The following is a 19,942-nucleotide window of genomic DNA, read 5'->3' on the forward strand; positions in this document are numbered from 1 at the left end:
TAGTTGTGGGGATGGTAGGGGGGGTAGTGGTGGGGATGGTAGGGGGGGTAGTGGTGGGGATGGTAGGGGGGTAGTGGTGGGGATGGTAGGGGGGTAGTGGTGGGGATGGTAGGGGGGTAGTGGTGGGGATGGTAGGGGGGATAATGGTGGGGATGGTAGGGGGGTAGTGGTGGGGATGGTAGGGGGGGAGTGGTGGGCATGGTAGGTAGGTAGTGGCGGGGATGGTAGGGGGGTAGTGGTGGGGATGGTAGGGGGGTAGTGGTGGGGATGGTAGGAGGGTAATGATGGGGATGGCAGGGGGGTAGTGGTGGGCATGGTAGGTAGGTAGTGGCGGGGATGGTAGGGGGGTAGTGGTGGGGATGGTAGGGGGGTAGTGGTGGGGATGGTAGGAGGGTAATGATGGGGATGGCAGGGGGGTAGTGGTGGGGACGGTAGGGGGGTTGTCATGAGGATGGTAGGGGGGTTGGAGCAGCCCCTGTGCGTACCTCTCTCCACGCCCCCTCCTCGTAGCACTCGCAAAGCGCAGCTATCACGCAACGCCCCGCCGAGTTTCGGTAGAGGCCCTCCTCGCACACGCAGCCCTGCTCGAGGGCGCGCTCGCTGCAGTTGAAGGGCGTGGCCAGGTACATCTCCCTGCAGCTCCTCTCGCAGGTGGGCGCGGCCTCCGACCCTCCCCTCCACCAGCGCTCCCCCGCGGGGCACGCTGCCGCAACGCAGACGCAGCAGGAGACACTCACCGTTAATTTCCTCAACTTTCACACTTCAGTAAGTTCAGTTCTTCAATGGATTCAAACGCAAATGGCCCAATATTAATGGACTATTCTAATTGTTATGTAGTTATGGCAGTGTATTCCATCACCATAATGTGAAAGCACTAGACACAAGGAATTCTTAATACCCTTTTACAGAGCTGGCCAACCCTGGTCCTAGAGAGCTGCAGGGTATGCTGGTCTTATGCGGAACTTTAACTGAACAATTAACCTTTTAAGGAGTAAGATCACAAATATGTGATCAGAACGTTCCCAATTGAACATTCTAATGCTGATGTAACAATAAATACTCGTAATTGTAATCAACTGCGTTCTAGAGCACTGAATTTTGAAAAACATTCCAGAAAGCCTACTCTTCAAACGCAACTGACTAGAGACGTAACTCACTTCACCTGGTTTAGTGGGTGTAATCTGGCTGCTGGTTTTAAGGCACGTCTGCATTCCATAAAAAAGTCACATGCTGTAGCTACATTGACAATGACCACAGAGATATGACATCGGTCCACTCCAAGTCTGAGAAATTTCAACTTCTACGCCCTTTTCTCACCACAGTCGGGTGCTTGGCAGGTTCTGGAGCGCCTTGCGGGTCCCTCACACTCTGCCCCACCATACTGACGGGCCCGCAGGACCACCCGGCCCGACTGCTGCTCCCCAACACCACAGCTGACAGAGCAGGGGCTCCAGTCAGACCAGCTGCCCCACTCGCAGTCCACTGAGACACAGAGAGAGAGACAGACAGAGAGAGAGAGAGATTGAGAGAGAGACAGACAGAGAGAGAGAGAGATTGAGAGAGAGATTGAGAGAGAGAGTTAGACCTTTGATACTCCTTTTAGCCACTCGGGGCATCAATCAGCCTACCAAAATGAATATTCACACAATCAGAATATAAGCTATTTTACAGACAAAAAACAGCCTCGAGAAAGAGATAGAGGGGGAGAGAGAAAGAGATCGGGGGAGGGAGAGAGATAGAGAGTGTGGGTGAGAGAAAGAGATGTGGAGGGAGAGAGAGAGATAGAGTGTGTGAGAGAGAGGGAGAGGGATAGAGGAAGAGTTACAGCTCCATGTTATCTAGAAAACATCCCCCCAGGATTTAGAAGACAGTGGAATGGTCTCAATGTTCTCTTCCCACGAAACAACAAAACGACCCACAGGTGTCCTTCTCCCCCAGTTGGTGCTGAATAGGAAGCACAATGCAGCTTTGCCATCAAACCAGAGAACATTCTGATCTTGAATAAATCACCTCTATCATGTCAAGTCATTTTAGCGTCATTCTGAATTATTGAATGCTTTCCTATTTTCTAGAGGAAGAGGCATGAGGTCCCATTGGCCAGAAAACAGAGTGGACGGGGTTAGCACTGGGGCACTTTAAGTGAATAATGCACAAGTCATCAGTCGGTGCTCAGCTCACCATCACAGGAATCCTCGGTACAGAAGAATACACCTCCATCACAAACACTGTAATGAGAAAAGCAGGGAAGGCACTGAAATGAGAGAGCGCCGGTGAACACTATGCCAGTCAGAGATAACAGCCATCTTACAGCACCTCTTACAGTGCCAGCTGTGTCTACCGTACCTGAGTGTTTTACTAGTGAAATGTACACAGATTTAATGCCACTTATCAAATTGCTCAAACCAAAGCAAACAAAGCTAAACTACAGTAAATACACACATTACATGCAGCATGTTGAAGTGATACAAAAGTCACAAGGTTAATACATATATTGAATATATTGAAGTACCAGGTGTTACAGAGCTGCTGTACAACAGTGCCAGGAGGGATCAGGCCTCTTGGTTCATCAAGGGTCAGATTTAGGGTCCCGTGGAAAGACAGGGAGGAGCAGGGGCACGAGGCATGGGGGACACATGACCCTTCCAACAGCACCTGTGGGCGAAGACATTCAGATGCAGTTCTTTGAAAGGGAGCAACAAAAATGACTGGATGAGTGTCTATTTTTGACAGATTTATTGGGCACCAAGGAAGACGGGTGAAGAAAAAGAGAGAACCTTTACAATCACAGTAACAATCAAATAAGTCTTAATCTGCAGGAAGCTTGGAAATTTTGGGCCAAACCAATAGACTTGAAGAATGGGTGTGTGGTGTAGACAGATGAATTGCACTGTTTCCAGACTACTGATAAACTCTATACCAAGACGGATCTAGAAATTGTTTGTGCAGGGAAAATATATGCAAAACACCCCCCTGCATAGGAGCATGCGCACACACAGGGTGTGTTCCAACTGCTTATTGTTTCTCCTTTCCTAGTATGGAAGGCCAAATGGGTCAAAAATACATGAAATTGACATCTGGAATCACACGTTGTCTAAGTCAGCTCATTCCATTCACTTATTTTGTCTCCTTGCTTCTAGCTCTACCCATAAGAGGACACAAGGAAAGGATGCAGGGATGGAGGAATCAAAGAGTATAAGGTTTGGTATGTCTTTGCTCTTTCAAGCATCACGTCAATTACAATGTGGCAGGAGGGGAGAGATGGATCCACAGGATGATCATTATACGCCCCACGTTCCAAAAAAATATTTATAGAGCTCCCCCGTGGCTCCATAACATATCCTCCGACTTTTGAACTTGAAGTGTTCCGATCACTAAAACAAAACCTCAGTGTGCATACAGGCGTGCAGTGGGAGTGTTCAGAAACTACATGAAAGGTCCAAAGATTGCCCAGCGCAATGCCAAGATCACCAACCTTCCCCGGTGCGCAGGTGCAGCCTGGTCGGCAGGGTCCTGGCACACACTGAGCCTCCAGCCACAGGTCCGCGCAGGTGTAGGGGCAGGAGCTGGCACAGGAGCTGAACACCTGGCCCTCGGGGCACTCTGGACCGCGGCGGCGGGGTAGGAAGGATCAGAGAGAGATTATTTTGTTGCTGCCTGTAAGTCCCTCAGGCTGGCTTTTTATGAGGCGCTAAATGAGCCGGCGACGGAAAGGAGAATAAGGTTAGTCACGATATCCGGGGAAACTGCAGCCTCCCAAACGAGCAGGCTTTATTTCCCCATCAGTCATTATGAGTGCTCCCAGTGAGTTACTCCCTCTGAGAGTATGAACGCTCTGCTCTTGTGTGTGTATGTATATGTGCGTGTACGTGTGTGTGTGCGCGCATGTGTGTGTGAGTGTGTGAAAGTGCATGTGTGTATGTGTGTCTGTGAGTGTGTACGTTTGTGTACGTGTGTACATGTGCATGTGTGTGTATGTGTGTATACGTTTGTGTATATGTGTATGTGTGTATGTGTGTGTGCGTGTGTGTGTGTGCGTGTGTGTGTGTGTATGCGTGTACGCGCACGCGCGTGTGTGTGTGTGTGTGCATGCGTGCGTGTATGCGTGTACACGCACGCGCGTGTGTGTGTGTGTGAGTGCGTGTGTACCTGGCTGACAGCTGTGTGTATTGCAGGCAGTGTGCTGCTCCAGGGGAGAGGGGCAGTCCTGGCCCCCAGGCTGAGGCGGCTGTAATATGGTCTTGTTTCGCACCGACAGTCCTCCACCACAGGAGGCGCTGCACAGGCTCCAGGGTGACCACTCGCTCAGAACACAGCCCGCTGACAAAGGAGGGGAGTAAGAATAAAGATAAAGACAATACAGGAGTTTCTCATCTCTATCACTACTGGAACTTTTCACGGACCAGGGGGTGGCTCAGAAAAGAGTGGATTACAAATAAAAACATTTAAAATCAATTTCTCCAACCTGATATCATATTGTCTGGTCGGGACCACAAACTGGACTTGGACAAATACGTTGAAAACCGGACATTTCGGTTGAAAAGCGGGCATCTGGCCACCCTCGTCACTGACCTGGACAGGAGGGCAGCAGCAGGCAGGGTTCATTCTGGTCAGTCTCGGTGCAGGGTGGCCCCCCCTCCGTGGCCTGGCACAGCCTGCTCCGGGTCCTCTGGCCCCTCCCACAGGAGGCGGAGCAGCTGCTCCAGGGCCCCCAGGCCCCGTACACCGGGCAGCGCAGGTCCGAGCAGACCAGAGAGCCGTTCTCACACAGGCTGGAGAGGACACGGGGGCGGTTAAGAGGCCTGCTCGGACTTCGGTTGCTAAGGATACCGCTTTAAAAAACTTACTGATAGCGCGATTCGCTTTTCTCCCTCACCAGGTGTTGCAGTCCACGGTGATGTTCCCTCCCGGTAAGATCTCCAAGGTGCCGTTCTCCGCAGGGATGCCACAGCGACACGCGGACACCTCGACGCACGCCCCGTCCTGAAGCAGCCAGCCGTCCGGGCATCGACAGCCTGCAGAGAACAGAGAGAGGGATGACCCTGTCATGGTTACCGTGTAATTATTTTTGTAATATTTCAAAATAAAAGTGTTTTTTACTTTTGCAATATGACAGTGTATCTGAATGTGTATCTGAGATAGTATGCAACATTTCCATGCACTGCTCTTATGGTGCTAAAGAATACATAGAATGACCTCCAATAAACTCCAAACAACTTCAGACACTTCCTGCAAACTGTGCAGGTTCACTATATCACGCTACAGTGTCAGATCAATTTGTCTAGAACGTCTGCCCTCTGTGCTATATAAAACTAATTTAGAGAAACACAAGGAATTAAACTCTGCCAAGTTTCACAAATAGGAAAAAAATCACCAGTCTTTTGCATTTGACCTTCCTCTACATCAGGTCCGAGCAAGTCAGAACAGTGAGGTCACAGTTGTAGGCCTGCGGTACCTTGGTGACAGGGTCCCTGTAGACACTGCACGTGCTCCCAGAGGTCAGTGCAGCTCCGGGGACACTGATTGGCGCAGGAAACGCGGTAGGCCCGCCCCCTGTCCTCACACCGTTCTCCTGAAAGGCACAGGTCATGTGTTCACATTGTCTCAGAAATTACGGCTTACCTTCCACATTGTTTACAGTGTCAGCACAGTAGTTACTGTGAGTGTTGGCTCTGCTATGTGTAGCGTAATTACTAAACTGAACTGAGCTAAATTGAAGTAATTACAGCAGTAATTTACTATGTTGTAACAGAATTGTGGTAAAGAATTGTTGCAGCTATGCCTCTAATGGTGCACAGGGAAATGCATGTGTTTTGGCACTGTGAATGTTCCACTGGTGTTGGGAGACGTGTTTCTTCACCTGGGCAAAGTGCAGTGTTGCAGCTCTGTGTCTGGGATTGTTGCCACCGACAACGGGGTCCTGGAGGGTTGACTTGTGGCTGTCTGTGTCGCTGCCTGAAGCCACCACTGCAGGGGTCACGACAGGCACTCCACGGGCCCCACACACTCCACTGACACAGATCTGGGGGGGGGGGGGCAAGTCCATCAACAGCCAGCACAGTGAGCAACAGGGGAAACAATGACAAGCTTTGCACACAAGTACAACTTTCTTTTGTTGGCTTAAAGCAGTATTTTCCACCATATTGGTTATGCATGTTAATCACTTATGGTCAGTTCTCAGGGTAGGTAATCAAGGGTACAAGGCATCGGGCCTATTTTTAGCACTGTGATTTTGGGTCAGAATGGTGCCAAACCAAAATTTTACAAGTAGTAGTGTAGCAACACTTCTGCCAGTGGTTAACAATGATTGACAACAACGGCTGTTTTAATTTAGTAGTTGAGCACACCACAAAATGTAGAAGCTTTGCTCTGCGCCATTGTGACAATCCTTGTTAACAGCTGGTAGAAGTGTAGAATCTCCCCTCGTTCCGCACTAACAAGCACCTGCACTAGAAGCTTTCCTGTGGGAAACACTGCATTACTGTCTATTGTGCTATGGTGTTGCTGGATTTTTATTTCAGGGATCAAACTCTATCACACTCAGGCTTAAAATCTGACTGGAGCTCTTCAGACTGGTTCGGCTTGGGCTGAAAACACGTCAGGCTTAGGTGGGCATGGGTCTCATTTCTAGCCCAACGACCTCTAGAAAGACCCATACTGCACACAGAGAAGGCTGCCCTGAAAAGCCCTGTTCACACAGCTCGCCTGACCGCGGATTTCACCCTGAACGCGAGGCCCACCTTGGCACGCGGTGGGGTCTGGGCACAGCCTCTCCTCCTCCAGCTCCCCGGCGCACTGAGCCGTCTCGTTGCCGACCGGCAGGCCGGAGTCCAGGTCCAGGCAGGCCCGGAAGCGCCGCTGGACCGACAGCAGCTGGGCGCTGTCCGGAGGGGCGACGTTGGGGCGCAGGGTGGAGGCGGGCACGCAGGGGGAGCAGGGGGTCCACTCTGACCACTCGCTTAGGGAAGCTGGGGAAACGGAGAGAGAGCGGCTGTCATTCCACCATCATGTGACCCACCCTACATGTGTTTGGATGAGAAACGCTCATGCGTATAAGGCTGAGGATTGTGGGTGCACGTCCGTACCTTCACACTCTCGAGTGTCACACTGCAGTGTTCCATTCTGACAGAGGCTGAGGGACACAGAAACACAGAGAGGTCATGGGTTTTCCACAGCACAGTGAATCGAGTAAGCTTCTCCTTCACACTGGATCAATTCTGTGTCATTCAGTATGGCATGACATAGGTCTCAAGGACTCAAACAGTTGACACGGCCAAAATCTCTCACCAAGTGCTGCAGCCCATTTTCACCAGCGCCCCCTGCTGGACGGTGACAGCGATGGGGCTCCCGGTGTCCAGGTGCTGCAGATACACGCAGCCGCACTGCTCGGGGGGAACACACGTTCCGTTCTGCTGCAACAGGCCCTTAAAACACACAAAACCAAGCTCATACATTTGCATTGCACACAAGAACCAGGGTCACCTCTGCTGTGGTACACATAGGGCAGGGCTGCCCAACCATGTTCCTGGAGCTCTAACATCCTGTAGGGTTTCACTCCAACCCTAACAAAGCTCACCTCATTCAAGAGATATCTCATTGAGCGGTTAATTAGTAGAATGAGGTGTGCCAAATTAGGGCTGAAGTCAAAACCTGGAGGAAGGTAGATCTCCAGGAGCAGGGCTGGGCAGGCCTGTGTTAGGGCATACTCCATACCTGAGGACAGTAACAGCCAGGTGTGCATTGTGGGGATACTGCACAGGTCTCCTTCTGTCCCTGCAGTGCACACTGCTTCTCACAGGGGGTGCCACACTCCAAAAACTCGAAAGGCTCTTCGCAGTCTGCGCAACACAAACAGTCATGGGTAAGAAGGCGTGACTCGCACACAAGCACCTGCACACGTACACGCACTGACTGATGGACTCACCCTCACAGTCTCCAGTCTGGCAGGCCAGGCTCTGTGTCTCCAGCCCTGGGCACTGCTGCCCCCTGATGGCGGGAGAGAGCGGTGCGCGGTAGCGCTGCTGCATCTGGGACACGCAGGAGCAATTAGTCCACTCACTCCAAGCAGACATGGGGCAGTCTGCATAGACAGAGAGAGAGAGAGAAAAGAGAAAGAGAGAGAGAGGAGAGAAAGAGAGTGTGTGAGGGAAGGAGAGAGAGTCAGAGAGGGGAAAGAGTGAGGGAAGGAGTGAAGAAGGAAAGGGAGGGAGGGAGGGAGAGAGAGAGTGAGAGAAAGAGAGAGGGAGTGAGGGATGGAAAAATATCAGAGGGTCCATGCCACAATGTCAGAGTGTCACAACTTCATCACAAAAATTAACGTTTCATACAATGAGCTATTACTGAAGCCATTTATTTACAAGACTCATATGCTTGACACTTAATGCTGTTGTCCACAGATTTCCCCTGGTCATAATGCTAGGAGAGGGCACAGAGGACACAGCGGAGGCTCATGAGTTATGGGTGTGCATAGCTGTTAACTTTCATGTGAAGCAATTTCCCTCCTCCTTTGAGCTTGCGCTGGGACTACATAAAGCAGTGAAGAGAGCAGCGATGTCCCGTTTCAGGGCGGGCTCAGTACCGGGGCAGGGCTGTTCGTAGCAGAGCCGGGTCTCCTCCTTGTGCCGCTCCTCCTCAATTTCGGGCGGGCAGGCGGTCTCCCCCGCCTCGTCGCACGCGCACTTCCTGCGGCGCAAGGTCACCCCCGCGCCGCAGCCGCGGGAGCACACGGACCAGCGAGACCAAGGGCAAAGGTCATCTGGGACACACAAGGCAGACGCGCGCGTTTACGGTTTCATTAGTCGCACGTACGTCCGTGAGGTCACATGATTATAATCCCTCCCTCTTCACCTCTGCTGTCTGTTCTGGCACGTAATTGGCTGCAATTAATCACATGGTGAGTGCTACACATGGGTGGAGCCTGAGGCGATATTCCCCACTGCAGAGCGCTCTGTGATCTTGAGATGAAGGGCGCTACATGCATGCAATCCATCATCGGCATGGTTAACCCTGACTGCATGCAAATGCGTCTCTCTCATCTACATGCGTGCGCATTCGAGAGGGCGCGGGAGGTGATGCCGCACAGTCTGCTCGCTGTGAGGGAGGCCCACGGGGTGCGTACCGAGGCAGGGGGGGACGGGGCAGTCCTGGGCCTCTCTCTCAGGTCCCGGGCAGCGCGTCCCGTTGTTGCGTGGCGGAGGGTTGATGCAGGCGCGGGTTCGAATCTGGGTCCCGCGCCCGCAGGTCACGGGGCAGTCGGACCACACGGACCACGGAGTCCAGCCGCCGTCGACTGTCAGCAGGGAAAAGGTTACAGCGGGAAGAGCACGCATACGTGTACATGTACACGCATTCATTCCTGCACACGTGTACACACGTACACACACCATACACACAAACTGCCCTGCACAGACAGTGACACCCACCTTGACAGTCAATGCCCTGGCAGTAGTCTCCTTCTGGTGTGCAGGTGCTGAAATATGAGCAAACAGTTTCCAAATGTACAATTTTACATACAGTACAGTATTTGACATTGATCTGTGCTGATATTGTATTTATATGTTGTAGAGGTGGAAAATCCAGGTTCAGAAAGTCCTCCCCAGTATTTTGTTCCAGTCACCTGGATTTTGCTCATTGGCACAATTCTTCATCCAGGAGTTAGAACTAATTAGTTAAATCAGCTGGCTGAGTTGGGTGGAAGAAACACATGGCAGGACTCTGAACCTTGGACTGTCCACCACTGACACAAGTAGTCTACCAGCACCATGGGTCACCCTGAATTGAGTCATCCACTGAAGAGAAGACAGACCCAACCTTCCCATCATAATGTTCCTTCAAAACATTCCACCCAAATATTATCAACCATTTCACCAACCCCTCTCTCACCATTGCTCACACTCTCCCTCCAGCCACGTGTCCCCGACTGACAGCTCCTGGTCGTCGTGGAGACAGAGTGGGGGGCACTGCCCGAGGTCACACGGTTTGTTCTGCACCTCCTCAAACTGGCAGTCCGCGTCGCCCGAGTCCGGGGTCAACGACCTGGCGGTACAGAGTTAGCGATCCTGCCGTGAGTCTGAGCCCTGTGTAAAATATGCTAACTATCTGGGTTAGGGAGGGAAAAAGCTCCTGCTGCATGGCCTGCATCCAACATGAAAGCATCGCACAAGCTGCACAGCTGATACATTCTGCACCTGCACTGCGTTCCCAATCTCTAACTCTAGCGTTTACTATCCAACAGGCACTAAATGCTAAATGCATCCCGCAAACACAGCTGCCTGCTTGGGTCCCTGGTGTAATTCATCATTGTGCACAATGGCAGCCGTTTGTTTCCAGGCTAGCCCGATACGCAGTGTCCCGCTGTGTGTGCTGCTGGCAAAGCCACCGCGCCGCTAAAGCTGAAGCTAAAAGCCCGTACGCCCGCGCTCACCTGAAACGCGTCCTCTGCCCCGACCCGCAGGAGGCGCTGCAGGGCGCCCAGGCCGACCAGGAGCTCCACGTGCACGTGGCCTCTCCGCAGCTCTGATTGGTGCAGGACAGGACGCCGTCCGCGCAGCTGCAGTTGTTGCAGTCGTGCTGGTGCCAGCTGCCCGCCGCCCAGCTCTGGCCCAGGCTGTCTGCGCAGTCGCACTGCCACGTCTGCACGCACGCGCCGTCCTGCTGCAGCCGACCTGCTCGCGCCCAAGCACAGGGGAGCCCGTGTTCACACGCACACGCCTCCCAAACCCCACGCGGAGGGCACAGAGATGGGCGACGCCATGTCCAAAGCCCTGGAGTCTATCACCATTTGCATCTGACTTACAAAGGAATGCAAGGGCCCACTTTTATCTGCACAAGTACTGTTTGTTCAATTTCATGTTCCATGAACTCACCAAAATAATGAAGAAAAAACACTGGCAATATATGGGTCTGATTTACTTCAGCACATGCAAAACCTTTTAGCATGCGCTAAACCATCAATATGACCAATGATTATTTGTTATATTTGTTTTGAACCAATCAGTGGCTGTGTTGTTAGTTTTGTGTGTACTAAAAGGTTTTGCATGTGCTAAAGGTGTAAGCAAATCAGGCCCAATGTGTAAGTTAAGAAAAATCGAATGAACCCAGGCTCTAATCACTTCTTAGTGAAATACAAAACGCAGCTGATAACAGTGGTCATTATTTTAAACTAGAACAGAGCAGCCTTGCAGTAAGTGGCTCTTGTTTCATTGGTTCATCTCCACATGAAATCATACTTAAAATTCAAGTACGGCTGGATACACAGCTTAGGGCCATACAGCCATGAATGTTGAGCACAGAATGTTAATCTATTCCATGACAATCATTTCTTATTTTCTTATATTTAAAAAAAAAAAATTTTTTAATTATGAGCTAAGTGGGGCTGAATGCCCTGTTCTCATCATCACTTCACTGTTCTCATGTTCTCATGTCTCGTCTCTCCTGCGCCGGACCCTCACCTGGCGGGCAGCGGCAGCCGGGCTGGCACTCTGTGCCCTCCTGGCACCGGATGCCCTGCTGCAGGTCCGAGCAGCGCTGGGGACACTCGTTGGCACACGGCACAAACTCCTGCCCGGGTGGGCACCCTCCGTCGTCTGAGAAGGAGCACGATCGTGTTTTAATGTGACTGACAGATTAGCCATTATGAAATGTATTCTTATTCCACACAGAACAAACACTCTTTGAGGGTTAAAACTAGACAGAAGCAAAAAGCTCAGTAACAATACAACTGTTTGACTCAGTACAGCTAATAACAGTTAATGCAACGTGTCGTTTGTTCGATGCTGATGATGGTTAGCGAGGTGGGTAGCAGTAATCCTCACCGCAGGGTTTGGTGTTGCACGGCTTCACCTGGTTCTTCTCCCCCTCGCAGTTGCTCCCCCCGTTTTTGGGAGGGGGGCTGGAGCAGGAGCGGGTCCGAATGGAGCGCCCACCCCCACACTGCTTGTCACAGCGAGACCACGGGCTCCAGCGAGACCAGCCTCCATCCACTGGGTACGTTTAGAAAAAGGAAGATTATTATTATTATTATTATTATTATTATTATTAGTAGTAGTAGTAGTAGTAATAGTATCAGTAGTCAGAGTAGAAATGTATTAATAAGGTTAACCATGCTTGTCTTTTGGTTCCCAATTTTATTAACAATTCTGAATATGCACTGTGGAATTACATGAAATCCATCAGCCATAAATTACATCAGCCCCGACATATAGGTACCTGGAGAATTATAATAGAATGAGGGACTGTGGGAATTAAACCACCGGAAAATGGTTTCAGCAGTACTGTCATTCTCAGTCCTGTCACTTCCTGTAATGCTGTAGGAGTCAGTTTCCGGTCTGTGTGTGTCTTATCTCGCCTGTCAGTCCGTCAGTGCATTAGTGTCAGTCTCACCTCTGCACGCGCGGATGTTGCAGAAGCGGCTCTCGATGTTCCCGCCCAGGATGCCTTCGCACCAGGAGCCGCTGACGCCGGGCGACAGGTAGGTCCTGATTCGCAGCTGCTGGCCCACGCCGCAGGAGCGAGAGCACGCCCCCCAGTCGCCCCAGTCCGTCCACGAGCAGTTCCTCGCCGCGCAGCTCTCACCTTGGCAGGGTCCTCCGTCTGGCCACACAACATGAGTCATCGCCGTCCGACAGCGCCGTAAAACTTCGCAGAGCAACAGCGCCGGTCGCTGTCTGACAGCGCCGTAAAACCTGACCGAATCCCAGCCCTGATCACTGCATAACAGCTCTGTGAATCCTGACTGAACCGCAACACTGCCTGACACCACAGGAACTGACTCTGAGAAACTGAGTCTCACTTTGACGGGGGAGAGGGCCATGCTAATTACTGCTAAAGCTTGCTGGGTGCGTGAGAGGACCCGCCGTAAGGCTGCTGGAGCTGTGGGGCTCTATAACTGTGATGCTGTGAAGAGGTGAGGCGCTGAAACAGGGCCGCAGGGAAGAACACATTTAATAATGAGGAGAAGACAGGCTCAGGCAATAAAGACAAGAGTGAGGAGCAGTGTCCCTGTGGCAGGAGTGAGGGGCAGTACCTGGACACTGGGGCAGGAGTGAGGGGCAGTACCTGGACACTGAGGGAGGAGTGAGGGGCAGTACCTGAACACTGTGGCAGGAGTGAGGGGCAGTACCTGGACACTGGGGCAGGAGTGAGGGGCAGTACCTGGACACTGGGGCAGGAGTGAGGGGCAGTACCTGGACACTGGGGCAGGAGTGAGGGGCAGTACCTGGACACTGGGGCAAGAGTGAGAGGCAGTACCTGGACACTGGGGCAGGAGTGAGGGGCAGTACCTGGACACTGGGGCAGGTTGCAGGCTCTCTCCTGGCGAATCTCCCCAGCACAGGGCGGACGGACACACTCCCTCTTCCGAGACTTCAGAGCCGGGTTCAGAGTATCAGTGCAGGACCGAGAGCAGGAGCTCCACGCAGACCATGGAGAGAAACCTGCATCCTCATCTACACAGACGAGAAACACACAGAGCTAAACTACACTGCGAAAAGCTTGCATTCTCATCTACATAGGCAGAGAAAGAAGAGGGCTAAACTACACTCTGAAAAGCCTGCAGTCTCATCTACAGAGAGGAGAAATAAACAGGGATAAACTACACTTGAAAAGCCTGCATTCTCATCCACAGAGACAGAGAAAGAACAGGACAAGACTACGCTCTGAAAAGTTTGCATTCCAATCTACAGAGATGAAAAAGACACAGGGCTTATCTACACTGCAAAAAAGCCTGTATCATCATCATCATTTTCAGAGACAGAGAAGGAACACAGCTAGACTGCACTCTGAGTAGCCTTAAACTTTATCTCGAGAACAGTGGAGACAAAAGTGAACAACCACGGAAAGAATCGCCCCTCCTCCATCCGCAGACAGCCAGCGCTCGACAGAGACATCAGTAATACCCACTGAGAGGAGACCGTGTCCTCGTTTATGTGGAGCCGGAGCTAAACTTTTCTGAGAATAGCTTCCCCCTCGACAGTGATTCAGGGCAGCTGAGGTAAAAGACGAGCAGGGAGGAACAAAGAAAGGGGGTTACCTGGACCGGTGGGCTCTTCTGTGGGAACTGTGACCACTGCAAGGGCACAAGAGTTACGGTTAGTTACTGTATTACAATGTGAAACAGCAGGCATGACCCAGCCCTTCGGATTTAGCTTTGTCAACAAATACCTGAGGTGACCAAGGGATCAGGGTAAAAATACATGCTTACTTTTGGGTTACTTAATAAAAGCTCTGAATGGTAGCTACTGGGGAACATTTTATATCCTCCTCTAACCTGATCTGAGGACTAAGCTCAGGTCTGACTTGAGAGTAAATCTAGAAACTATCATGGTAAAAGGAGACCAGCTGATTCTCCCCTAAAACACTCACCATCAGTCGAGCTAAAATAACTTACTCAACATTATCCTACTTTGTATAGTCTATTGTGTGCAGTTCCCCAAATGCAGGGTAGTGGTCTCTGGCCAGAGTTATAGATGTGTATAGTCTACACTGCAATCATCTACCAATATCAATACAAATATATATGGATGTCAGATATAGATTTTAAAATAAAATGTCCCATAGGCATCAAAGGCGGGCAAAAATGTGGCATTCTTGCTAATTCTATGCAGTTTGGGACACTTTTTTGTGATACCCACAATGTTTGGAGTCTGTGTGTGTACTGTCCTTTGCTATTTTTATGTATTTATTAAGCTTTATTTAACCAGGTTAGTCCCATTGAGATTAAACACTTTTTTTCCAAGCAGTAGTAGGACAACACACGTCAGGACAACAGTCGAGCTAAATGTGCTATGCCAGAAAAGTGCAAGGGAAAAATGCTATCAAATGATCGATTAAAACAATTACAGACGTTGCTCCTGAAATAAAAAGTGGAGCTGCTGCACATGCATGTATGGCTTTGTTTGGGTAGCCATGTCATTCTGAGAGTTCGTATGCTACATGTGGTAGCGCGTATGCTACGTGTGGAGCCCAGGTCCAGCAGCGCCGAGGCGCTGCTCCAGGTGCAGCGGTACCTGGGCAGTCGGGGGCCTGGCAGTAGGCGCTCTCCCTCAGCGGGCCCTGGCAGTCCTGCCCCCCGTGCGCCGGGGCCGGGTCGCTGCAGCTCCGGGCGCGGTGCTTCTGCCCCAGACCGCCGCAGGACAACGAGCAGGGCCCCCAGGGGCCCCAGGGGGACAGGCCCCCGTCCAGCGGGCACGGCTCGAGGGAGCAGTTCCACCGCCCGTGCTGACAGGAGCTGAGGGGCGAACGGAGACGAGACGGTACATCACCCTGACGCGCTGACAATAGCGCGCTACTGCGAGAGCTCTGTGTAGCGAGACGTAACGGCTAGCTGTCGTCCGTGACAATTTATGGCTCTAACCAGACCATAAAGCATTCCTCTCATTGCAACTGAGAGATAACTATTATGGATGTGCCTTCCTCAGATGCTGTTCTTTTGAATATCACTGTAAAGTGGCCCTTAGAGCGTACTGTGATCTTATCAGGTTTTCTTTTTTTTTTAGGCTCCTTAGTTAATGGGAATCGCTCTCACCATGAGCTGCACTGGTGTATGAACGTCTCTCCAGACTGTAGCACCGCCCCCTCCGTCAGGTTTTGTGCTCCAGCATCTTGAGGGTCAGAGGTCACCGACACGTTCTGCAGCAAGGACAAGAGCTCCCGATCCACCTCACAGGGACACTCCTGTATACAGGGGAAGAGTCACACGCAGTAACCCCCCAAACTCAATAATTTAAGCAATGGCGGTAGTTTAAAGATGTAAACACAAACTGGAAAAGCTGTAATTTACGTTAAGTGACCAGACAAACACAAACACACATTCTTTGTATAATGGTGGCAGTCATAAACACATACAGTAATGGAAAAACTTATTTTACACACAGACACCCCCCCCCACACATACACACACACTAACACACACACACACAGCCTACCCCTTATGTAATGGTGGCAGAGACAGGAGCACAAGCTGCAACTTAACTTATCAAGCTCGCATAAACACAAAGCAGTTCACCGTTTATATTTGAAAATGAGGCCCCCATGGAAACGCATGGGAATGATGCAGAGACAGGGTACAGAGGGAGGGCTGCAGGCGGGGCAGCGTTTGACTGACGGCGGGGCCACGCCCCCTCACCTGCACGCAGGAGCCGCGGTGCTGGAAGGTTTGGGGGGGGCAGTGGCACCCCTCCTCGCAGCCTTCGGAGTAGCAGCCCTCACGCCCGCTGACCTGGGCGCAGCTGAACGGACACCCCTCGCCCCTCTCACACTCCCGGTACAGACGGCCAGGCGGGCACCCCACCTCTGGAGAGTTTGGGATGGGTGGGAGGGGCATGGAGGGCAGGCGAACGAGGAGCGGGGGTAGAATGATGGATGCAGGGCAAGGAGAGGAAGAGTTAGGGCATAAGCGAATTGCAGATAAAACTAAGATCGAACGAGGTGAAGTCAAAGTTTTCGCAGCGGCATCCTTTCCTAACAAGATACGGATAACTCAAAGATTGAGAGGGTAACCCAGAAGGGCTCTGGCACGAAGGCTGCCTCCAGCCACCGTACCGTTTCCCTTCCGTGAGGACACTGGGTCTCCCCCCACGCTGCATCTGGTTAGCTCTACCTTAAGGTCAGCGGACCCAGCCCGCAAAAATCAATAAAACGCTCTAATAAATAAAATCAGCCGCTGCTCCAAACTGCTCAGGCACTGAGCACTGTTCATTAGCAGGGCTTTCCAGCAGGGCCCGATACACTTCACGGTGCGCGTACAGCCTGGAGCGCTTCAACAGACACTCGCCTTGCCTTTAAGAGATTTTAGGAGGTCCAGTTTGCACCAAAATGGATATTGCAGCAGTGTACCCCCCCTGCTGTCATAGCAACCCCAAAATTGAATAATCTCTCCCTTTTTCCACAGGCTGTCCCTTAACTGAGTTTTATCCAAACACTTTTCCCCAAACTATTCTAAACTTTCTTTATTTGTCTGTTCAGTGACGGACTACCACAGGCAAACTAACAAACACTTGTGGGTGATCGCAAAACCTCTTGTGGGTCCCTCGCAGTGATGGCAGACTTAATTAGACCTCTGCTAGGACACCGGGGCACTGACACTGCCCTCCGCAGACAGTGACTGCACTGTAAACTCACTCAGTCCTGGGTCTTTCACCCACGCAGACAATCGCCGTGAGAAACGCAGCTGTGCACTCACCAAGGCACACCTGGGTGTTGCAGGTTTTACTCTGCCGTTTCAGCCCGGGACAGGGGGGGAAGCGACACTCGCGGGTCCGGGACTGCTCGCCCCCACCACAGCTCACCGTGCACTCGGACCAGGGCGACCAGTCGAACCAGGGACCAGAATCTGGCGGGTACAAACAGACAGACGTGTACGCACTGCATGTGTGACAGCGATCATTCAAACCTGATTATGAGAGTAAAAGTGAGTTAAAATGCTCTCCCTGTGCCATACACACCTGTGCAGTGCTGGGTGTTACAGTCCTTCTGTTGCTCGGATACCCCTGCGCAGCCCCTCCCACCATTCTGGGGGCTGGGGTTATCGCATTGTCGTGACCGGAGCTTGACTCCACCCCCACACGGGGCCGAACATTCTGACCACGCTCCCCATTGGCTCCATCCACCATCCACATGGCAACCGGGAACGGATTGGCATTTTAGGACGCCCTCTTCACAGGTGCTGGGAGAAGGAGTGGTAATTTGACACAGCTGCCACTTAAACTCTCAACTAGGCCATGGGAAACCTTTCAGAATACAAAGCAGTCTTGAGATAAATTTACACATTGCTATCTTTTAATTAAATCACACAAGCGTGTTCTATAACAGACAGAACTGTTAATGTATGAGGAACATGCTTATGCACATAGCCCAAAGGCTTGTGCCTGGCCTCTGAAATAGCAATTAGCGAAACTCCTACAGTCTCTGATATGTAGATTTAAACCACTGAAGGACAGTACCAGTTGTTACAAGCGCTGATGATGGTATCTCCAGGTTCAGCAAACTGCCAGTCTGGGAGACCCGGCCAGGTCAAGGTAGCATTACCTGAACCCAGCTCCCCTGGATGGGGAAGGAGGAGAGAGGAAGGGGTGAGAATGCAGAGAACACCCGATGTTCTTCTGACCGTGCGTTTGGCGGTGTAGTCAGAATTTAACGCGACAAGCTTGTTTTTAACAGGGAAATGACTGTGGGCCAGCATGGCGGCTAATTCGGGTTTTTTACCGCTCTAAATTTCATTTGTGAGAAAGTGGGCGGATTGGGTTTCTGGAAGAGAGACATACGGACACACGAAAATGCAATACTGCTAACAAGAACAGCATGTGGTCTGGTGGTAATTGAACACCATAGCGAATTTACATAAATTCTCATCGAGTCCTGAGCCAACCACACTCGATACGTACAGATAATGAAAACTTCCTCTTTTTGCAGCAGTGTGTCATGTGAGATGAAAAAAAGCTCAGAAATGAGACCTGAAGTACAACCTCTTAAAAGGCAGCTAGATGTAGGCCTTAATAGTGATGCTGGTCACATTTACAGAAGGTCGCCATGATACAGAGAATGTGCTCTCTTTCCTGTAGTATCCTGTTAAATATTCATTCGTAATAATCCTTCCCTGGTAGTTTGTGCCGGATTGCATAAAAAAATGATCTACCTTATTCATTTACCCGTTCTGCACAGTATTGGAAGGTTGCCTAAAATATGTCAATTAGCTACAGTGTCCCCTTGATAAAAATCTATAAATTACATCAAAATAAGTTCCGGGCTATTATAGCAACTTTGTGTTATTTTCATTGGAAACACGGATGTAATTGGGCCTCATTTATTCTTTCACTGATGATTTGAGTAATCCTGCCCCCTTCAAGAAAACATATTGACACCTACTTGGTTAAATGAAACTTGTTGCAACAATAAAATTGTACAAAACTTTCGCACAGTTTGGCACAAATTCTCCAAAAAGTATTTGCTATTTTCAGAGAAAGACAGCAGTTAAAAGGAGTGGGGATGAAACTCACAAGGTCACATAATATGACCATCAGACGTTCTCATGTCTCAGGTTCCTAGCTCTGGTTGTATTGTATACCAGATAATGAGAACCAGTGGCATTGTAGTGAGCAACAGGTACTGTGAGAGTCCTGTTTCAGTACGTTTGAATAGTACTGCGAGAGATGTGATGATAGTATCAGTATGTTTGTGTCAGTGGTCCTGTAAGAGGTGTACTGTCAGTGTCAATGTGTCTGCGTGTCAGTGATGTTGTGAGAGATGTACTGTCAGTATCAGTGTTTGTGCGTTGGTGGTACTGAGAGAGATGTACTGTCAGTATGAGTGTTTGTGTGTTGGTGGTACTGAGAGAGATGTACTGTCAGTATGAGTGTTTGTGTGTTGGTGGTACTGAGAGAGATGTACTGTCAGTATCAGTGTTTGTGTGTTGGTGGTACTGAGAGAGATGTACTGTCAGTATCAGTGTTTGTGTGTTGGTGGTACTGAGAGAGATGTACTGTCAGTATCAGTGTTTGTGTGTTGGTGGTACTGAGAGAGATGTACTGTCAGTATCAGTGTTTGTGTGTTGGTGGTACTGAGAGAGATGTACTGTCAGTATCAGTGTTTGTGTGTTGGTGGTACTGAGAGAGATGTACTGTCAGTATCAGTGTTTGTGTGTTGGTGGTACTGAGAGAGATGTACTGTCAGTATGAGTGTTTGTGTGTTGGTGGTACTGAGAGAGATGTACTGTCAGTATCAGTGTTTGTGTGTTGGTGGTACTGAGAGAGATGTACTGTCAGTATCAGTGTTTGTGTGTTGGTGGTACTGAGAGAGATGTACTGTCAGTATGAGTGTTTGTGTGTTGGTGGTACTGAGAGAGATGTACTGTCAGTATCAGTGTTTGTGTGTTGGTGGTACTGAGAGAGATGTACTGTCAGTATCAGTGTTTGTGTGTTGGTGGTACTGAGAGAGATGTACTGTCTGTGCT

At 50.6% G+C, this 19,942-nt stretch overlaps 1 protein-coding gene across 3 annotated transcripts in view; it reads right to left on the reverse strand.

Moving 5' to 3' along the window:
* The window catches only part of scospondin (subcommissural organ spondin), a 79,022-nt gene that overhangs the window by 3,368 nt on the left and 55,712 nt on the right, over positions 1-19,942 (reverse strand). For all 3 annotated transcript variants that reach the window (XM_035415500.1, XM_035415502.1, XM_035415501.1), the window contains 31 exons: positions 17,937-18,036; positions 17,439-17,659; positions 17,177-17,326; positions 16,121-16,287; positions 15,521-15,669; positions 15,003-15,223; positions 14,027-14,062; positions 13,278-13,442; positions 12,379-12,588; positions 11,811-11,978; positions 11,448-11,582; positions 10,421-10,661; positions 9,880-10,032; positions 9,420-9,466; positions 9,116-9,286; positions 8,576-8,752; positions 7,922-8,077; positions 7,711-7,835; positions 7,285-7,421; positions 7,083-7,129; positions 6,738-6,965; positions 5,858-6,019; positions 5,453-5,569; positions 4,874-5,012; positions 4,570-4,769; positions 4,147-4,317; positions 3,473-3,600; positions 2,510-2,652; positions 2,179-2,225; positions 1,318-1,482; positions 486-703 (listed from right to left, as the gene is read on the reverse strand). In XM_035415500.1, coding sequence (XP_035271391.1) covers positions 486-703; positions 1,318-1,482; positions 2,179-2,225; positions 2,510-2,652; positions 3,473-3,600; positions 4,147-4,317; positions 4,570-4,769; positions 4,874-5,012; positions 5,453-5,569; positions 5,858-6,019; positions 6,738-6,965; positions 7,083-7,129; positions 7,285-7,421; positions 7,711-7,835; positions 7,922-8,077; positions 8,576-8,752; positions 9,116-9,286; positions 9,420-9,466; positions 9,880-10,032; positions 10,421-10,661; positions 11,448-11,582; positions 11,811-11,978; positions 12,379-12,588; positions 13,278-13,442; positions 14,027-14,062; positions 15,003-15,223; positions 15,521-15,669; positions 16,121-16,287; positions 17,177-17,326; positions 17,439-17,659; positions 17,937-18,036 — 4,694 coding nt within the window. The remainder of the gene's footprint in view (positions 1-485; positions 704-1,317; positions 1,483-2,178; positions 2,226-2,509; positions 2,653-3,472; positions 3,601-4,146; positions 4,318-4,569; positions 4,770-4,873; positions 5,013-5,452; positions 5,570-5,857; positions 6,020-6,737; positions 6,966-7,082; positions 7,130-7,284; positions 7,422-7,710; positions 7,836-7,921; positions 8,078-8,575; positions 8,753-9,115; positions 9,287-9,419; positions 9,467-9,879; positions 10,033-10,420; positions 10,662-11,447; positions 11,583-11,810; positions 11,979-12,378; positions 12,589-13,277; positions 13,443-14,026; positions 14,063-15,002; positions 15,224-15,520; positions 15,670-16,120; positions 16,288-17,176; positions 17,327-17,438; positions 17,660-17,936; positions 18,037-19,942) is intronic.

The sequence above is a fragment of the Anguilla anguilla genome, chromosome 4 (assembly GCF_013347855.1).
Source record: "Anguilla anguilla isolate fAngAng1 chromosome 4, fAngAng1.pri, whole genome shotgun sequence".
NCBI classification, from domain to species: Eukaryota; Metazoa; Chordata; class Actinopteri; order Anguilliformes; family Anguillidae; genus Anguilla; species Anguilla anguilla.